Source organism: Chionomys nivalis, chromosome 19 (assembly GCF_950005125.1).
Source record: "Chionomys nivalis chromosome 19, mChiNiv1.1, whole genome shotgun sequence".
NCBI classification, from domain to species: Eukaryota; Metazoa; Chordata; class Mammalia; order Rodentia; family Cricetidae; genus Chionomys; species Chionomys nivalis.
In genome coordinates, this window is record NC_080104.1 from 33600073 (window position 1) to 33621469 (window position 21397).

Genomic DNA, 21397 nt, shown 5'->3' on the forward strand with positions numbered 1-21397 from the left:
AGCGCCCTTAAAATCGTAATGCAATTTCACGACACTTCAACTTGCTTTTCATTTGTTAATTTATCTTTCTTCATAGGGGTCAGCCCCACCTAAGTAAATGTATCTTTCCTTTCTTCATTTACATTGGACCAAAGGTGTTCCTGAAGGCTGTCAGGTGCCACTAGGGAACTTAGCAAGTTATATTTTGAACACGGGAACTTATCATTGCTTTACAAGTCAAGCTTTTTACATCCTGCAGATTAAAGTTCAGTTCCTTGAAAGCCTGATGACTTTTAATATTATAAACATTTACAAAGGGAATCTAGTTTAACGTGAGAAAAGAAGAAAGTGTTTTTAGTTTAGCTCTCTGGCAGATGCATATTCAAATGGTTGATGCTTCACGTAATGAAGTCAGTTGTTTAGATAAGGTACACTTTAGCCAGGCGGGGGTGGCGCACGCCTTTAATCCCAGCACTTGGGAGGCAGAGGCAGGCGGATCTCTGTGAGTTTGAGGCCAGTGTGGTCTCCAAGAGCTAGTTCCAGGACAGGCTCCAAAGCTACAGTGAAACTCTGTCTTGAAAAACAAAAACAAAAAACAGAAAAAAGAACCAGCCCCTTGGAGCCCTGCCCATGCTGTAAGAACTTCACCTGGAGCCTCGCCCAAATTGCTGACCTGATTATTTGGATGGCTGTGCTTTAGTTTGTTTCCAGAAGCTGTTACCAGAGCATGTAAAATACCGTTTTTATATGTGATTTTTCTTTTTAAATTGTGCTATAAGGACCTTACTCCATCTATGCATACAGAACCTTCTTAATCTTTTAAAGAGCTGCATGTATTTGCACGTTACTAGTCCAGTTCGCCTACAATTTTGTCTGTGATGTACAACTCATCCCTCCATCTGATTATAAGACTTTTTTGTTTGTTTGTTTGTTTTTTAGTACAGGATTTCTCTGTAGCTTTGGAGCCTGTCCTGGAACTTGCTCTTGTAGACTGAGCTGGCCTCAAACTCACAGAGATCCCCCTGCCTCTAGCTCTCGAGTGCTGGGAAAGGTGTCTGCCACCACTGCCCGGCAAGTCTCTTTATGGAGTTCTAATATACTTATATATATTTTGTTCATGTTTATTGTGATACTTTGATAAAATATACAACTTTTAAAAATAGAATGACATTTGTTAATCTTTTCCTTTTATGACTTTATTATTTCAATTTTGCTAGGACAAATTTTCCAGAGACAGTACTGCTTTCCCAGAAGACTCAAACTGGGTTCCCAGCACACATATGGGGCAGCTCAAAACTGCTTATCAATTCCGTTTCAGGGGATCCCAAGCCCTCTTGTGGTCTCCCCGGACAACCGCACTTTTGTGAACACTGTCCTACAGCATGTGTTGAAGTCAAGGGACAATTTCCAGTCATGGTGTGCATTTGCCTTCCACCAGGTCTGAGGCCAGGTCCCTCCTTTAGTTTGCAGCTGTGTTGAGTGCTCCAGCCTGGCTGGCTCATAAACTTCCTAAAGGACTGTCCAGTCTCCAGCTCCCAATCGCTGTAGGAAGGCAGGGACACACCCTGCACATCCTGTTTTGTTTTTTAACAGAAAACAAAAACGTGGTTTCTCAATCAGCTCCTCCGGCTTGCTCAGTAAGTACTGTTCACCTGCTAAGCCCCTGTACCATTTTCTAATGTAAGAGTTTATATATAGGTAGCCACATATCTCTGCGTTTCATAATTTTCCTTTTTTCAGCCCAGAGTTCTAGAATGTTAGGGAAGCAACTCATCGTTGAGACACGCTCCCAGCCTTTATGCTATTTTAGATGCTAGTCAAGCAAGTATGGCTTCCAGAGGAGACAGGATAAAACAAAGAGTACACAAAATTTGGGGGCAGCAAAATGGCTCAGTGGTTAAAGGTGCTTGTGGCCAAGCCTGATAACCTGAGTTTGACCCTTGGGAACCACACAATTGAAGGACAGAACCTATTTCTGAAAGTTGTCCTTAGATTTCCAGACACGCACATGCACCAATATCCCCTCACGTATTTATACACAGACACAGACTCTGTCGTCTCTCTGTCTCTGTCTGTCTTTCTGTTTGTCTGTCTCTCTCTCTTACACACACAAACACACACACAAAGGGAGAAGCAATTTAAACAAAGTTTATTTTACAGAAAATAGCAGATTATGACATTTTTTGTTTATGATGATGTGAAAACCATCACCATCCAGTAGAAACTAATTCATAATTTAAATTTTGGTCCTTTCTTGAGTTAGCAGTATGCGGCACAATCCCTGCTTGCAATGCAAGGCAGCACAAGAGAGACACGACTCCCTGGCAACCTCATAATCACCAGGGTAAAGGGTAGGCAGGTGCCAAGCCGAGATGTCCATCAGCTGGGTGTACTAAATACATTTTTAACTTATGCAGTTTTAACCCCATCCTAAGCGAAGGCACATCTATACTCAGATGTCCTGGACACAAGAGGTTTGCTGTTCCACAAAGGACCATAGGGAAAGGCACCAGGACGGCCAGGAAGCAGAATGCAGAAGCGAAGGTAAGGTGAGTCTGAAGACAAGATAAAGCCTTTGTTGGGGCTTCTGAGAAAAGGCAGGTAGAGCCGGTGAGCAGCACAGGGTTGCCTGGTTGCAATAGTTTTCCAGACTTCAGGAAATAACGGTGCTTCCTACTTGCCTGTCCCATCGCTTTGGGACCTCTTCTTCTGGGGTATTGAGACCAGATGGAGTCTATATGGCTCTAGACTGTTAGTTTGTACATGGAAGGCATTGTGTTAGTCAGCTTTCCATAATGTGACAAGATGCTGAGGTCAACACCAAAATATGAAGAAAGCTTGCTTGCATGCCTGAGATAATCACACCTGAAAATAGCTTTCTCTAAATCATTTCCAATCAATATTTTTTTTCTTATGGATAGGCACCATTTGGAAGCAGTGTGAGGGTTTTCAACTTTAACATCTTGATTTTACTTTTTATTTCTTTGACTAGAAAATACCTTTGTGATGTATTATCCTGCTTGAATTATCACAATAAAATATCATAGACCGGGGCCTTCAACAGCAGAGATCTGTGTTTTCACAGCTGCACGTGGTTGGCTTCTGGTAAGCTGCGCTCCATGGCTGTGGAAAGATCTTTCCCATGGTGCCCTCTTAGGCCTTTCCTCCATGTACCTGAAAGCCTGGGAGAGATCTCTGACAGCTCCAGAGATCTCTGACAGCTCCAGAGATCTCTTACAGCTCCAGAGATCTCTGACCGCTCCATTGAACCATATACTGATGGTTCTACTTCTACATATAGTTTATCTGAGGCATACACCTTCAACACAATATAAACTGTGGAGGGCACAACAGAGCTCAAAGCAGTATACAAGGAATAGTATAAGTATAGAGGTTTTTTTTTTCCCCATAGCTTCAAATTTTTGAATTAACATTCCATTTGATACTTTACACCTTGTCTTGAATATCTTAGAACTCGTGTGGACCAAATATGCATATGCAAATATGTGAGAATTAGTACGGGACAAAACATGTTTGCTTTGGATTATTCACTTCAGTGGTTTATTTGAAAAGCATGTGTATCTTTTCGACACATTCCAGATGTCCAATAAGCACCTGCTGGCAGACAACAGAGTCACCGCAAATGTTTGCTGCGATTTGCATGTTGAACATCTCCAGTGTTTGCAAGTGGTTTACCCTTCAAAGATGCTTCTTCATAGATGTCTGCGTTCAGTAAAGGCTTTCTGTGAGTCAATCAGTATATTTTAAGATAAGTGGCAGAGTCTGTGGCATGGAAAGACCAGGTGCTAGTCTTGAACTAAAATTTTACATATCATAATAAATATAAGTTTCTGTTTCTCGCTGACATAAGGAAGGAGAAAAGATATTGTGATGAAAGCGGCGTCACAATTCCCATTCTGTTATGAGTGGAAATTTTTTTGGAAAACACATTATTTAAAGACACAAATAATTCCTTTGAGCCACTCTCACTCAAAAATATTCTTTCAAAAATAACATTTGTATTACTTTTTTGAGAATTTCATACAATGTATTTGTGATTTTCTGCATTAACATTACAAACACAAAGAGCTGTCCATTGTACAAAGCAACTCCTCTGATGAGATCCGAGAGCGGCACTGATCAAAACTGTTCCTTAAAATTTCATTCATTTCAAATTTTTGACTCAGGTAAATTAAGTCAATGTTTAAAACAATTTAAAAGATTTAGAAAATAATCAAAGAAAAACAAATTAACATATTTGAGATACATTGTAAGCCTTCATTGGCTATTAGTTATCTTGTAACCTCTAACAGAATAAAACTAATGATATACATAATGAAAAACACCTAAAATACTTATTGCCGTATTGCTACCCTTTTGGCAAGAAATAGAAACTTTCATTCATTTACTTTCTGTCTCACATGATCCCCAAAGAGCTCATTTTAGAAGAAGTAACTTATCAACCCAAATCTCATTGTCTATGGACCCACAGACAGACAGGCTCAGCCTCCCTTGGGATCATTTTCTTGCTTTGGCCCTTAGAAGCTAAGTGTTTCTTAATGATTCCCAGATCTAGTTTCTCCATTCATAAGACTAGGACAGCACCAGTGTACTGTGCTTTTCTCCTGCATAATTACAAGCTAACCTACCTGAGACGATGAAAACAGACCCTAGCGTGCAGAAACTCAGCACACGGTACCAATTCATTATTATTATTAAGTAACCATGCTATCACACTTTTTAAATTGCCAACTTAATTTGAAATAGTTAACTTATCTGTAGAAATGAATCTGAAAAAGCCTTAAAGAGGTAAATTTCCAACCATGACTATATATGTACTTATGTAGTTTTGAGACAAGGTTTCAATGTAGACCTGGCTGGTCTGGAATTCACAAGAGATCCACCTGTCTCTTGCCTCCCAAGTGCTGATATTAAAGGAGTGCTCCATCACACCTGCCTGAGTCTGTAGAAAATTGTGTTTTGATTGATAAATCATTTTTTTAAAAATAATTTGTTTTTTGAGTTTATAATATAATCACACCATTTCCCCTTTCCATTTTCTCCCTCCTGACTTTCCCACACATCCCTCCAGGCCCTCTTTCAAATTCTCAAATTTATGCCCTTTCTCTTCATTGTTTATGCATACATACACATAAAGAAGACCTTCTCAGTCCATATGTTATTTGTATGTACATTTTCAGGGATAACCATGTAATATTGAATAGCCAGTTGGTGTCCTCTTCCCCGGGTAAGACTGTTTCTCCTACTCTCTGCCTTCTTTAGTTCCCTACAGATCTTTGTGTGTGGTTGAGGACCTCATGTGCTTTTCCCATTAACATCAGCAAATCTATTGGTATCATCCTTATTCGGTTCGTGTGTAAGCATGTTGATTACAATTACTTTTTTCTATAAAAGAGCTTTCTATGGGTTAGACATGGAATAGAAAAGGGGTGAAATGAGGAAGTCTTCTAATTGAACTTTGTCCCCCTGTAATGTTTATCCATTCTAGGACATGAGGATTTGTTCTTAGATGTACCAAAGACTATGAGACAACCTTTGTTGCTACAAGAAAAGAAACAGTTTCTTAGGAAGCACGACTTCAGCATACAAGGGTTTATGGGTTTATGTCCAGCGCTATGATTTAGAAAGAAAGGGGGAATAGCGCCTTTCCTGAGTCAGAAGTTTTCTCAAGTCATTGTAGAATAACAATTATGACTCCCCACTTCTTATTTTTATTGCTAGCTTGACTCTACAATGCTTACACCAGGAGGATATTATTCTACAAATAAGGGCCCAGCATGACATTTATGAGAAAGCCTGGGTCCTCCTGCGCAAAGCTGATTGGTGCTCAGCCAATGGGCTCTAGGTTGCTGCCGATAAAGGCTCCTTACTGCCCCGGGCTGGACAGATTCAGGGCAGGGGATCATCTCTGCCTCTGAACCCTGGGAAAGTGCTCACTGCCTCTCTGAACAACACACATCTGTGGCCCGCAAAGAGGAGCCAGACCTCGAAGATGAAACATCTGCCTCCCCCGTTCCCGTCCGTCCTGGTCATCTACTGCTTCTGTATGCTGAGGATTCCCTCCTCAGGTAAGGGGACTGACACCACATCCGCCTGACCTGAGTTCTGTAGAAGACTGGGATATTTACCCTGCAGGGTCATTCTCGAAAGAGTTGAGCTTCCTTCTCCCACCTATTCTTACATCTAACCCTCGTTTTCAGGCGTGGCACTTGTGTCCAACCAGTGTGAGGGACACAGTGAGACGCCACGGCCTTTTACACGGACACTTTCTCCAAAGATACTGGGGTGAAACAGCCCTTGCCCCAGGAGTGTCTTGAGTCTGTGGTGGTGAAATTGAAGGGTATGGTCTCCATGCGCACTGGGGTAAGACCCAGCTCAGTGGTCTGTTTCAGAGATAGTGAGATGAGAACGTAGGGAAGAAAGGTAGGTTTACAGTCCCTCAGACTAAAAGCTAGTGGGCAGCTGAAGAAGGCAGAGAGCAACTCTACAGAGGAGAGGAATTATATCCAGGTGGGAGGAGGTTCTCAGAGCTCAGGGGAAATGGAAGGAAAGCATCCTCCAGTCCCTCGGGCGCTGTCCGCGGTGCTGACCGGGCGCTGCTCCTCTTCAATTTCTGAGCAGTTTGTAGGGAGTCCAACAGAATCTTGTTCATAGTTTGCTGTTGAAATTTCATATGTATATCCATCCCCTATTTTTCCTATTTGATTTTGTTTTCATAGGGTAGAGTCCTGTGGTCTTCATTTTTGTATTAGCACAGACTTTCCAATAAGATCTTGTAGGATTGGTTTGCAGTACTTTGCATTACTAAATGATTATAATCATCAGGAATATCTTTCCATTAACCCATGCCCTGATCGCATCTGACTTCCAATCAGGGATTTTTGTTAAGGTCTATCTGAGTATTCAATATTAGATGAAGATTTCTTGCTTGTGACAGTCGTCAAAAATCATTGAAGGGACTTAACCTATGTATCCCAATTTCAGTCTTGCTAGAGAAACTACATTAACTCTACATTACCTTCTACCATTTCAAATCAGGGAATTACTCTTCAAGGCTTGAACACCATTATTGGAATATGCAGGAATATTGCCTTTGTTTTCTTTTGCCTCAGACTGCAGAGAACAAATGACCCACAGTGTAAATACATATGTGTACATACATATACGTGTATGTGTGTGTATGTGTGCATGCATGTCTGCATGTATGTATATTTGTTGTTGCTAGAATAAACTTCTCTTTAGTCATATGCCCCTTGTTCCACACTGTAAGGTATCCAAGTTCAGGACATTATATGTATTTATTTAATCTTATTTTGTTAGTGTTGGCCTACACTTATGGATTCTTTCAGCTGCATAAACCTTTGAGTATAATAAATGAAAAGATGTGTTCATGTAAGTCAGAAGGGGCTGGAAGGATCCAATTATATGCTAGTAGCAATTCTCCCCAGAACACCCCTGGAGGGGCTGGTACAGTGGAGACGGGCACTTGCATGTCTTAAAAGTCCTGATTAGATGCACACACTTTGTTGATATTACTTTCTGGTATTTGATCCTCACAGATTCCACCAAAATATAAACTTATTTGCTTCCTAAGTATTCTCTCTTTCTTTATTGATTTGCTAGCAGATGGGCTAGCAACTCCCATTACATTGAACACATGGAGTTTTAAAGCTGTGTTGTTGCACATCTTGGATTTGATAGTATTAGGTAGAGGTGTTTTATCTTTTCGGTTCCTCTTAACTGTACCTTCTGTTGCCTTTTTAACTTGCTTTCTCAATGACTTCCTTTTTCTCAGCTCTGTGATGGATTCTATTAAGACCTCTGTATAATTTTTATGGCATGGGTACAGAAGCAAATGCTATGATCTCTTTCTGGAATTGATGCTTTGATTGTCTTTTGTTATAGGAGTTTCTCAACCTTTAGCCAATTCTCCAGATGGCTTGGATATTGCGGAGCTTGAGGTATGCTATTATGTAGTATTGTGAGATTTGCATTTAGTCCCAGCCTTGAAAATATCATGTGGTTAATGTTCATTTAAAACTATTTTAAGATCAGATATTTGGCTGCGGCAGAAACTCACTGCGATTGCTGCATGGCCTCATTTAAGACATCCTGAGAGTTGAACTGAAATTCGCTGCACTGTGTGAGGAGATAATTCAAGGTTCACAAATGGAACGATTTTAGAATTTTAAACATGCTGTAAGAGAATTCTACTGGCTAAAGAATTTATCCTTGTATTTGATTTCTTTTTCCTCATTCTGTCTTTTAGCAACTGGTATACTTTCTGAACCAGTGGGAGACACTTTATAACCAACCTAAGGTAAAACTAATACATATGCTAGCTCTTGTAGTTATATAAGTATATAAGTTTACATCATACCTTATGTTTAATATATGATTTTTGCTGTCCACTAGAGAATGTTGTATATATGTGTATGTGTATATAAAATACAATTTTAAGAAAAATTAAGTTTCTTTTTTTGATAGAGATTAGCATAAAATATTAGTACTTCGTATATATTAATATTATGTTATCTATATCATATAATTAGTTATATACTATGATGTATGTTATAAATTGATGCATTATGGTGTAACAGCTCTTAACACAGTAGATCTCATGTAAAGGACCGTACTAACAGTAACTATAGTAACCACAATAGAAGTAATTCAGTAACTACAAAGTCAATGCTGATTAATTGAAACTTTGAAAGATTGGTCTTAGGACCAAGTTCACAACTCTCAGCATAGCCCATCAGTTTTCTCCTTGAGTAACATTTCTTCTTCTCCACTCCCTTCCTAGCCCACAACATCACACAGTCCAGTCACATCCAAAATCTCACTGTAGCCCAAACACACCAGACCCTTTAACTTTTGATACAGCCTTCTCTTTAGTCAGTAATGTTTCTGCCTTCCTGGGAGCCTATAGTTACAGCCCAGGCTCTCGAACAGAGTTGTCTCTGCGCCATAGCTGGCTTGTCTGTTGCATGCATGCAATTGCTCTAACAAGTCCAGTTACCTTGAGGAACGGGAGCTCTAACTTCTATAAAGTGCTTTCGACAGCACCCACAGCATAGTGAAAGACAGCCATTAGCCACCTCATGATGCAGCGACTCCTCATTCAAAAGCCAAGTACCACCTTCTCTCTCAAACATCATGAAGAAATAGTAGGCACATCTTGCTTTCAATTTGCCACTATGCACATGTTTGGAGATGATTATATATAACCACCTTTATAGTTCTGGTGTCTGGACGAAGCCGCAAAGTGAAAACTCGGAGTCCCCCAAATCCCACTACTTCCCTACCTTGCAGAACAGTGGCTTTCACGCTTTTATATGAAGGCTGTGGTGTCTCTGGCATAAGCAGGGGCAGTTGAGGTGTAGCTGTCCTACGACCAGCTGCAGCATTCATTTGGATTGAGGGATTTCCAGGTGCAGGGACCTAGCTGGACTGCGGTTTTTGTTTTTTGTTTGTTTGTTTTTACCATTTTCATTTCTCCCGAGCCTACCACAATCGTTATTTCTGATCACAGATGAAAAAATAGTCATTCAGTGAACAAAGATGCCAACACTTTGAAATTATGACGAGAGAGCTATTGCCTCTTCCTGGCTTAGTTGCTGCCCCCAACTGTCCAGTGTTGGGATGAACTGCTGGAGTTCCTAATGCGCTCCTGTTCTGTTCTTCATAAGCCTGGTCTTTGCAGGAAACTTCTGTGTTCAAGCAAGTCGGGAGGTAGTTGTATTCTACGCCCAGTGTCATGTGCAGAAACTCTTCAAGCTCGCCTTTTCTCTTTATCCCATGAGATCAGAAGGAATTTAGACAGGAAAAAGCTAATAGGTTCTGTGACCAGAGACCCATTTATTCCTTAATTCAGGAGAGGTGCTGGAGAAGTACACTGCCAGGTACTAGGGATGGGGGGGCGACCCACACAAAACTACCTGCCCTCATAACGTGTGCATTATAGTTGGGGGAATGAGTGAAATGCTACCTGACTAAAGTTGATACATGTTTTTCTATGAAAAGAAAAGAAAGAAGTAAGAAGGATACACACGAAATCTAGAGAAGTCTGATTGGCAGCTGGAAAAGAGTTGAATAAACTTTGGCTTTTATGAAATAGGGGAAAGGCTTTCCTCCCTAAGATTGAAAAGATAAGCAGAGAGGACTTGTAAAAGGCAACTTTATCTTAAAAACCTGTGTCAAATTGCCTACAGTCTTTCTTTCTTTTTCTTTTCTTTATTATTTTTTTTGAGACTGGTTTTCTCTGCATATCTATACAGCCCTGGCTACTCACTTTGTAGACCAGGCTGACCTGGAACTCACAGAAATTCACTTGCTTCTGCCCCTGAGGACTGGGCTTAAAGGAGTGTGCCATCACTGCCCAGCTGTCAACTACGTCTTGACTGATTCATAATATTTGAGTAAATCCAGTCAGGCTCATAGTGTCACTTACACTGAAAATGTCATCAGATACCCGCTCCAGTAAAACTCCATGGAACTTTCTTCTCAATTCTCTTTCCAGGAAAACCAGGATGTGTACAAAAGGGTGAGTGCCTTGTGGTGCCTGACATGTACTTTGTGCCATGTTTGGAGCAAGTGACACTTGGTGGTAATATCCCTTTCTTATTTATTCAGTTTTTATTTCACTACTCCAGAACTCAGAAGCCAAAGCATCCCATTAACTCTGAGGTCAGTATTTTATTATACCTTCTGTAAAAATGATGCTCTTCTGCATACCTTTTATGCCTTCTGAATTTGTATGCACACACTGCCAAGCTTTAGGCAGGGAATGCCTGGATACCCATGCATGATAGCTCCCTCCGCGTGTTCCCGCTCCCTGCCCAGGATGGGGAGAATTGTCACTTTCTCATCAGGGGTGGGGATGGTGGGTAACCGACAGATCTGAAATATTAGAGAAGAAGAAATGGCAGAAAAGGGAGACTAAGGAAGAAGAGTGCTCTTGCAATCGTGTACTTAAACACAATCACAAGGAGGGCCTGGTGAACACTACACCCATTGCTTCTTAGTGCTTCTCATCTTTATGTTCTGAAGACTACTGTGTGATGCGTGCAGTGCTGCCTACCCCGCCCCACCCCCATGATCCACACATGCCATCTTCTGTGGCTGTTAGGGTGTAGATGCCCAATGAGAATGACAGCGATCACCTCTAACCTGTGTTTGCAGCTCCGGGGCTCAGATTGCAGGCCTTGTGCATGGTAGACAAGCACCCTATCACCGAGCTACATCCCCAATCCCCATTTTTTTTTTTTTTTTTTTTGGCATAAGTTCTCTCTATGTAGTCCAGACTGGGCTTCCTCCCACTTTGCCATAAGATTCCAGGTGGGCGCCATCATGCCTGCCTGACTTTCTTAGCGACCCTCAAGAGTGGTTTGTGTAGGCGAATTTCTGCCGGGTGGCATTTGAGAAACACTGGGAAGGGCATAAAATCTAGAGTTTAGTTTGGATGCACTGTCCCAGCAGCTGGCATTCTACTACAGGAAAGTCACTTATCTATATACTTAGGGCTTCCCAAGTCTTCTTAAAGATTGTCAAATACTCAGCAAAGTATCTTTCCTCCAAGAGACAAAGTCACTGATGTTCTGGGTCTAGGAACGAGATTAGATATGGAGGAGCCAGCTACCACAAAGCAAAAAGGAACAAAGGGGAGAGGCCATGGTTGTTTCAAAACCAAAACACCTGAGAACAGATGCCCTTATCCGGGAGTGTGCAGACAGGTGAAGCCAAGCAGTGTAGAGCTCGATGCTTACCGCCCTGGTACCCCTTTCCCCAGAACAGCACATCGGAAGAGAGAAAAAGAATCTAGGGCAGCAGCTACTTTGAGGCTAAGACGGAGTGTCTAGGGTTAATGTCAGTAAGCCGCTGACTTATCCCGAGGGGAGATTTTTAAGTGGTGTGTTGGAATTGAAACCTGTATCCAGGCAAGCAAGCGCTTTATTGAAAGCATAAATGTTCCGAGCTTAGGCTCCAGAATTGATTTTACTCTGAAAATTAAACCCATCTGTAAAAGAGGTGAGTCAAGAAAGACGTGCATAGCCCTGGGCTCTCAACCAGAGTCACCGAGGTTCCATCTCCTCCCTGAGACTCTCAGGCCTCAGAGCGTCTCTCTATTGCAGTTTGTGCCCGTGCACCCCTTGATGCGCCTGGCTGCCAAGCTCTCCAGCGGAAGGATGAGAAGATTGCCGCATCCAGTATGTGCCTGTTTCCTCCCTCCATATACTACAGCTTATCGTAGACACCACGGTAAACGTGTGATGTCACCCTGTCTTGCTCATTTTTGTTCTCTCCTTGAATCCCAATATCCAGTTTGGTAGGGAGAGCTGTAAGCAGAAACGCTGGTCCCCTAACCTTGACTTTCCAGGCTGTAACCCCATGCTGTTGTGACTGGAAGGGCCAAGGGAGGGGCCCTCTGGTTCAGCCCCATCCAATCCCATCCCTCTCTTCCTTTGCTTGGTTCATTTTGTTTTTGTTTTATGTTATTTTTCAATTCTGTCCTTTTGTCTCATCATGGAATTTGCCCTGGTGATGTTCCTGCTTCTGCCTGTTTTAAGTTACTTCTTTTCCCTTAAGTTCAGTAAGGACAGTTTCAGTAATAGCTGATTCTGTACAAACTATTAATCAAAAAAGAACAATTAATGAAGGTTTTATGTATGACAGCAAAAAAATTAATTAAAAAAATTTCTTTTGGCTATCTTGAGTCCAGCTGTAACAGCCAACATGTCCTGTTTGGTCCAGAAGCTTCCTAGATTTAAACCCAGTAGTTCTAAGATTTTGGGAAATTTCTCAGTCGCTAGAACACTGCTTGATCTCCCTGCTGCCTGCACACGGGCTTCCCGCTGGGCTCTAACTCCATTCTTAAACCAAGTTATAATGGAAAATGAGCGCAAGATGCTAAAATAACTTGACACTGAAAATTCGCTTAAATCAGAAGTACATTTCAGAGTTGGGTTTATTCATAGTTGTGAGCAAATGAAACCTATTTAAATCCCACACCGCAACACTGGTTGAGTGAACAAGCTTTCCTTCCGGAACTTGCAATCGACCTCACAATCAGCTATTCTCCCCCATTGCTTTTTTTGCCCCTGTCTTCTGGCGACCTTCGAATGGAACCAGGAAGGGACACCATCACTCTAGGGCAGCGTGAGGTGATGAGTGTGATGCCTGATGAATTAATTTATACATTGTTCCTTCACAGGATTCCGGGGCTGCTACTGCGGACTTTCCTAAGAAGGCATGTGAACCTCGTGGGAACACTGATTTCCAGAAAGTTCTAGAAAAAAGGGCAGAGAAGTGGCTGGAACCTGTAACTCTTCCAGGCCCATTTAGATAGAACAGATCTCCTTAGAGGACACTGAATATCCTCTCTAAACATTGAAGTTGGGGGTCCCTGGGCTTGTCCTGAGGTAGAAAGTGATTATGGAAATACCAGGTGAATGTCAAACATGGTGAATATTTCATTTCTAGTCTCACAGGTGAGTCACCTGGGCCATCTGTTGCTAGGGACTTGTCCTCTCTGGTTCAGGGACCCACATGCCATTGTGCAGACTTAGAAAGAGGACAAATACTTCAGCCAGTGCCAATCCCACAGACCAGTGACTCTCAGACTTAAGCATGCCTTAGAATCTGGTTAAACTGGGATAACTGGGCTCTTCCCTGAGATTTAATAGGTCTGAGATGGACTTTGAGAATTTCATTAATAACAAGTATTTCAGATATCGTTATGCTGCTGGTCTGGGACCATCCTGTTTGAAACCTTCTCCAAGGATGTTTCTTTGGCTTAGACTGTGACTGCATAACAGTTTGTGTTTCTGTGTTGCAGGGTCCCACTTCCACCTGGGGGCGGCCATTTTTCCTTTTCAGGGTATACCAGATTTCCTTCTTCTGTTTCTAACTGCATTCACTGTTGTCATCCCAACTGCTGGGACCACATGGGCACTGCTCTTCTCCATGCAGGGCGTGGTTCACCAAAAAAATCTTACAAACTTGCAAGGGAAACAGCAACAAGACATAGTCTGGGCATGTCCATACTCTAGGAGCTTGGCAGTCAAGGGGGAAGGACTTCTTTTGATGCACAGATACTGGGTAAACCAGAGTCCCAAATCCCAAGCAGATCTTCACACTGGCATGAAGAGTCCAGGTGCCATCTTCCTTCCCAGGTGACAGAAAGGTCCTTGCTAAAGTCATGGAGGTTTCAGTTTTGCTCTATTCGCTAACTGCACACAAGGCCTCAGCTTCTCAATATTTTCATAAAAATATGAGTAAGTCAGACTTAATCCATGACTACTCTAAGTTGTAGTCTGTGAATCATGGGTGCTAGGATCCTGCCAAAAAAAAAACAAGATTAAAAGATGCACCACTTAGTCTTCCTGACAATCCACAGCACACTGTGGTCCACTCAGGACTCTGGAAAATGGCATGGAAAACCTCACCTATGTTCTTTGTTTCCCTAACTCCTAACATCCCTGCCCATGGGAATCCTTATCACCTGTCCCCAGTTTCTACCTTTTTCATTTTCCTGATCTTCAAAAGTGCTGTTTTCTGGGAAGAACTCTGAGAAGCAGTAGATCACTGTTACGTCTCCAGGCTGAGAAGTCTGGAAAGTAGAAGGTCTCCCCATGAGCTGTCTAAGGAGGAGGTGTGATGGAGAATAGGGGTCATGTTCCTGGGAACAGTGAGAGCCTAGAACATTGTGGACTTGCTGTGTAAGTCTCCAAGGATGGGAGAGAGAGCTCAGTTAGAAAAACAAGGCCGTTGTGTTCAATAGGGAAAATGTTCAGGAAGTTGTGTCTCAGTGTTTATAAGACTTTCTCCTTGCTTTTTTTTTCTTTCAGTCAAGGAATGGAAGACACATTGACAACAAATTCCAGTAGACAGAGCAAGGTTAGTTTCGTTGTAGATTTTCTCTTCCAAGCAAACATTCTGTGTCTGACCTGGAGGTGATAGAGGCAGAAGGTGGGATTGCTATTGTTCAGACAAAGGACTCTGCCTGTCCACCGCACATAGAAGCCCACCCCACCGCCCCACCATCCAATATGGTGGAAGCAGACTCTTCCAGCAGTGTTACAGCCTCTGTTTTCACAATTGGTTTTGAGAAGTTTGTCATTTTTGGACAGAGTTGTGCTAGAGATTAGGTCTCATATGATCCGAGCTACTCCCCATCCTTCCCATTTGACCTTTCCAGTGAAGAAAAAACTACCCTGGTGTGTTGGGGTGGTACTCCAAGGAGGCCTTTAGACAAGGAACTTCATGCATAGGGGCAACTCTAGACTGATCTGTCTTCCTGAGGACCTGGCCTCATGAAGGTATGAACATTATCTGTTGCCAGCATCAGAGTCCTAGGAGCCCAAGGTGCCTGAGGAAGCTGCCATCACCCTGGGAGATGGAACTATCCAGCAAAAGCAGGAGCAAGGTGTTGCTCAAGGCCAAAAGATTTATATAAATCCAAAAAACTAGTTCAATACCAAAGATAAATATCTATACTATTAAATATAAATATCTATAAATATTCTCTGTCCCACCAGCCAGCTCCCAAACAATGGCACAAAGACTTCTTATGAATTAGGAAAGCTCGGTCTTAGCTTAGGATTGTTTCTAACTAGCTCTTATAACTTAAATTAACCCATTTCTATTAGTCTGCAGGCTTCCACACAGCTCATAGCTTTTACCTCTCTACATGTTCTGCTTCCTCTGCATTTGGCTAGCGACTCCCCCTTTCTTCTTCCTAGTGCCCTCTCTGTCCAGAAGTCCTGCCTTTAACCTTTGCCTAGTTTTTTTTAGACCATTTAGCTTTTTAATAAACCAACTACAGTGATATATTTTTACATAGTGTCATCAAATATCTTGCAACAAATACCATAAGGACTGCTTGCAAGGAAAACGATGTTGGTGCTTGTGACATGCCACATCACTGTATAAGTGTAGAATGTGTCTATCGTAACTTGTATCTGGCCCTCATCTTGATCCTGATGGCGGCTGCACTTACACTGAACACATCTTTTGTTTTGCAGGATTCCAGTGGAACAGGAGAGTTTGGGTCTTTGGAGGAAATGCCGAGTTACTTCATGTGTATATTGAACAATATTTCTGTTGTTCTATCGTCTCCAGAATACTTAGTTGTATAAAAAATAAATCAGCACTGATACAGCATCTTTATTTCTGTTGGAAGGCTGTGGGAATAGGCATATTACATGAATAATAGATTTCTGAGAAATTACTGACTTGGGAGTGAAGCAAGCTTGATAACTGAGCACATAGATTTAGGATAAGCTAAGATCCTGGCATCAGATCCTAACTCTGCTTTTTAGCTGGGTGACTTTGATGTGATTTGCTCAGATTTCTGTTTCTGTAGTAAATACCTGATGCATTACTTAAAAGGAGAGAAGTTTCGTTTGGGGTCATGGTTTCCTACCATGTGATCTTCTCTGCCTGCTGCTTTGGCTCTGTGGCTTCAAAGTTCATCATGATGTAAAGGAAAGGGCCAAACTACTGGCTCTAGAGTCAGAATGTCCAAGTTTAAATTCTGGCTTGAGATCTTGCTCAGGTTACTTAACCTCTGTCTTTGCTCTGTCCCCAACTTAATCTCCTCACCTTTGGACTGGGATAGCAATAATACCAACACTCATTTAGTGCCTTTTTTGTGTAATTTAAATAAGGTAGTGTATACAAAAGGCTTAACATAGTACTATCACATAACAATGAATAAGTATTAGCTACAGATAATAATAATAGTGATAAATAATAATGTCTAAAGCAGTGATTCTCAGGTGGCGGGTAACAACCCCTTTGGGGATTGAACCATTTCGGGGTCAAATGATCCTTTCACAGACGTTACATACCAGATTTCCTATATATCAGATGTTTATTGTCAGAGACAAGCTTCAACAAGTATACCACTTACCAGGAAAGGAGCATGGAGATTATAAAATAAGTAAAGAGAACGAATATGCGAGTGAAAATAGTAAAACAGAGGCATAGGATAGTATCCGGAGGGAGTTCCAGTGAATACTGAAATCACCCGTTTAATTTTCCTTACACTTTTATACGCCAAAACAACAGGGAGAAGAAGACAAAAGAAGCCTTAACATTATACAAAGGACAACTAGAATTTGCTTCAATACTGTGAGACATCAAGTCATTAATTCTGGAGAAAAGAGTCCTGTTGTTTATGCAATGAACCCACCCTAGACCAAGTATCCCGAAGGCAGTCACTCCCTAGGTCAAACTTTTCAACTCAAAAAAAGGAGCAGAAGTGCTTGAATTCTCTGACCTCTGGCCAGGGTGGAGTGGATTTACCTGTACAGACCATCTTAATGTCCAAAACACCAAGTAATCACACCTTAGGTCAGGGTATGTAGCCACAGTTGTTGTTAACAACTTTGAGCAAGTTCAAACTCTGATCTTTAGACAAGGTGGAAATAGGCTCACATTTTTGGGCCTCCACAATTTATATTAAGATTCGTAACAGTAGCAAAATTACAATTATGAATTACAATGAAAATAATTTTATGGTTGGGGATCACCACAAAATAAGGAACTGCATTAAAGGGCACAGCATTAGGAAGGTTGAGAATCACTCGTCTAAAGCTTCTCTTCTTAATAAAACTTCTGTGGTTATATAAATATTCAGTATCTGTACTACCAAATATGGTATCTGCTAATGTGATTGAGAAATGAATGACTTAATTTATTTTATACTTTTATTATTGTATGCATATGGATGTTTTCCCAGCATGTATGTCTGTGCATCGGGTGTGTGCATTGCTCACGGAGGTCTGGAGAAGGCATCGGATCCCCCAGAACTGGAGTCACATATGGCTCCGAGCCACCATGTAGGTGCTAGGAATTGAAGCAGGGTCCTCTAAAGGATAACCAGCACTCTATGCCCATCACATGAAGTATCACAGAAGAAACAGGCCTGTGTCCAAATTTCACCTTACTACTCGTGTCACGGAAAATCTCACCATTTGGGGCTTGTTTCCTTGCCATTTCTATGAGACCAAGAGTAGAAACTACATGATTGGGTTGTCCTGAGAATTAAATGTTTTATTATTTGTGTGTATGTGTGTGTGCGTGCATGTGTGTGTGCTTGCATGTGTTTTTTTTTTGTGTGTGTGTGTGCATGTTTGTGTGCCCACACCCTGGGTTCTGGAGATTAAACCCAGGTCCTCGTGGTTACCCAGAAAGGACTTCACTATCTCCCATGACTCAGTGCATTATTTTTATGAAGAATTTAAATGCTGGTGACATCTCATGTGCACTCAGTGCTTGCTGATCATCTTCAGTGTTGTCATAGTTTGAGTCCACTGATCAAGGAGAGTCTGAGGCCATGATGATGGAGCCCCATGACTGCCTTTGACTGTCTTCTTCTCTGATATCAGATTAGCAATCAGCCCTTGGGCAAGCTATAGTTTTCTTCCTTGTTAACTTTTTAATACAGTGGTTAAGAGCCAGGCCAGGGGCTCAGTTCTGTCACTAGCTGTTGCCTGTGAGACTTTTGCAAAACTTATCTAACTTCTCTGCATCTTGTTTAGTCATGTGTGAGCCTAGAAGATGATAACTGTCATATGAATGTTGCTCTGATTAGACACAAAAATTAGTAGAAGCTGTTGGTAAGTGTGCTGCATACACAGTTACAAACACACAGCCACGCAGGCTGCTGTTCTAGCACAGAAAACTTACTATGAGTTTCCATCTGGAGGCCTATGGTTCTATTTCCTAAGTACATGCTCTTCCAGGCACTAGAGTAAATGCATTGTTATAAACCCTGCAGTTCTGGAAGCAGCATTTTAGAATTATGCTAAATTTTGTAGCAGATAAACCATAGACTGTCAGGGACTTAATGAGACAATTTTCAGCTCTTATACACCCCATGGCAATGACTCTGCTTCCTTCCACCTTAGAGGTTCTTCCCAAGATAGGTTAAATAGCCTTCCATATTCCCACTGATGGGAAATGACAAAAGGAAGATGGGAAGGAGAATTGTAGGAGTCAGGTCATGTCATGTGATAGAACTCAATCACGTTGCCAAGCCTGCTGCAAAAGAGCCTAGAGATGGAAACCAGCTGTGTCACCTAGAGGAAGACATGGTGAACTTTGTGAGCAGATGACTGCTATCTGCTGTGTTGAGAATTCTATCCAGAGGAGCTAGAAAACACTGAAGTTAAGCCCTTTCTCAATATTCTTCAGTCTATAGCAGAGTCAGAATTCAAACCCAGGTCCCACTGGCTCCAATGTCTTTAGTTCTCACAACTGAGATTGTTGGTCAGGGACGTAGTATTGCCCATGGACTGAGTATAGTGGTGATAGAAGATGAGAACACAGGGTTGATTGGATATGAATTCATACAGTTACAGTCCATATCATCATAACCCATGATGCATTACCAGTATAGAACATAGCCTGTGTGAGCACGAGACAGGCACTGGCTTTGCTAAGCAGTAGTGCTGGGACTGAGGAGGAGTCTGGGTGGGTGGAAGAACGGGTGCAGTTGAGCTAGCATTTTATATTCTCTTTCTACCCAACCTGTTAAATCACTCTGGCTTCCTCAGTCTTTATGGAGGCATTGATCTTGAGTAAGATATAAGAAGCAAATATATGTGGTACAAACAAACTCCTTTGGAGGGTTGAAATTTTTCATTTCTGAGCAATTTTATTGTCATTCAATTCTATGATCTCTTTGCCAACTCTTGGTATTTTGGTTTAATATTAAACTCATCCTTTTGCTTCAAGAAATGAAGTCATGATAAATAGACCCCTTGAAGGAGGACACAGTGGGGCTCCTTGATGTCATTAATATTGATCTTCTGGAAGCTGGTAAAAGGGAATGCAAGGAAAAACTATAACAAAACAAGTCTAGTGTAGGCGGAGGCTGCTTGTTCATTTCCCAGCCAATCTCCTACTACAAAATGGCGCCAATGTGAGGCGACTGTGTCCACATAAAATCCGAGAGCTTGAAAAGGAATTCTAGACACACATACACACACACAAAAAAACAAAAAAAACAAAAAAAAAAAAACAGAGTTTAGCACAGCTTCTTGGTAGTCTCTCTCTCTCTCTCTCTCTCTCTCTCTCTCTCTCTCTCTCTCTCTCTCTCTCTCTCTCTCTCTCTCTCCCTCCCTCCCTGAGATGGCGTTTCTCTGTGTAGTTTTGGTGCCTGTCCTAGAACTAGCTCTTGTAGACTGGATTGGACTTGAACTCACAGAGATCCACCTGCCTCTGCCTCCTGAGTGTTGGGATTAAAGGCATGCGCCACAACCGCCTGGCAGTAGCCACATTTCCTGCCCCCCCCCCATGGGCTCTGTTTGCTGACAGCTCCTTTAAGAGAGGTCTCCCTGACTCAGCACTGGCAGCGAAGGCTGTGTGGATTCTTTCAGAGAGGGCTTGCTGGTTTGTGCTAGTCGCAAGTACAGCTCTGGCTCTTTAGGAGGCTCAGCACTTAAATGGGGTCTGTGAGCAGGTGTTACAAATTGCTTAATGATGGCATAGACCCACTGTGACCCTGGAGCTGGGGTGGTGTGCATGACTCTCAGAGGCAGTGAACGGCAGTGAACATGCCTCTGCTATCTTGGGCTGGGCAGAGTAAACAAGCAGGGCTGCAGAGTTGGTCCTAGCCACACCCACTTAACATTTAAAAAAAAAAAGCACTCCTGGTCAGAAAATAATTACAGATACACACACAATAAAGACAAATTCAGATAAAAAAGGCCTCTAAATGGGTCACAGCATTGAAATGATGTATGTTGGCTTAAGAGAGAGAGGAAAAAGAGTATAGACAATTATAAAACAGTACAGTCATACATTAAATGAGTAAAAATAATAAAATAAATATTAAACTTGCAAACAAATAGTAGAGTAAGAAAAGTAAGGCACAAAAAGATAAAATATAAACCAAGAATCTGGATTATGCATATTATTGTGTTTTCTTTAAATTTTTTGACTGTGAATGAGCTAAGTACAACTAAACATATATATATATATATGAAAGGTGTCTTGACTTCAAAATTTAGGTTTAAGAACATGTTGTTTTTGTTTCCACAGAGGATGAGAACCTGTGGATTCCTTCCAGACTAATGTGGTTTTAATGGACCAAGACCCACTGAAAGGTTTCTGTAAACACCCCCCAAATACTTCACCCAACAAAAAGCAAAAAGCAGTTTAGAGAAAACTACACCCAAATTCCCAAATATTTTTTATAAATGTTTGTTTTCATTTAAAAGGGAGCATGCTATAGATCTGAATACTTTGCATCGGTGTGGATCTTGATCTATTGATACAAATTTAAGGTCAATTTTGTTATATGTATTTCTGCTCTTGTTTAAAATATTGTGTTTATGCAGCTCATTTAAAATGTAATGTATAATTAAGAAATACAGATTAATAGATA

General features: G+C 41.5%; 1 protein-coding gene across 7 annotated transcripts in view; it reads left to right on the plus strand.

Annotated features, from left to right (window-relative positions):
* The window catches only part of Nms (neuromedin S), a 40056-nt gene extending 23907 nt beyond the window's left edge, over window positions 1–16149 (plus strand). For 2 of the 7 annotated variants that reach the window (XM_057751740.1, XM_057751743.1), the window contains exons 2-10: window positions 2397–2523; window positions 3580–3724; window positions 5722–6068; window positions 7906–7961; window positions 8270–8320; window positions 10520–10543; window positions 10633–10686; window positions 12132–12206; window positions 13211–14322. In XM_057751740.1, the coding sequence (XP_057607723.1) occupies window positions 5993–6068; window positions 7906–7961; window positions 8270–8320; window positions 10520–10543; window positions 10633–10686; window positions 12132–12206; window positions 13211–13345 (471 nt within the window). In that variant the 5' untranslated portion in view covers window positions 2397–2523; window positions 3580–3724; window positions 5722–5992 and the 3' untranslated portion in view covers window positions 13346–14322. Of the gene's footprint in view, window positions 1–2396; window positions 2529–3468; window positions 3725–5721; window positions 6069–7905; window positions 7962–8269; window positions 8321–10519; window positions 10544–10632; window positions 10687–12131; window positions 12207–13210; window positions 14323–14846; window positions 14896–16022 lie in introns of those variants that run through there. The other 5 variants (XM_057751746.1, XR_009055622.1, XM_057751741.1 and 2 more) reach the window with 5 other exon arrangements.
* The last annotated feature ends 5248 nt before the right edge of the window (window positions 16150–21397 follow it).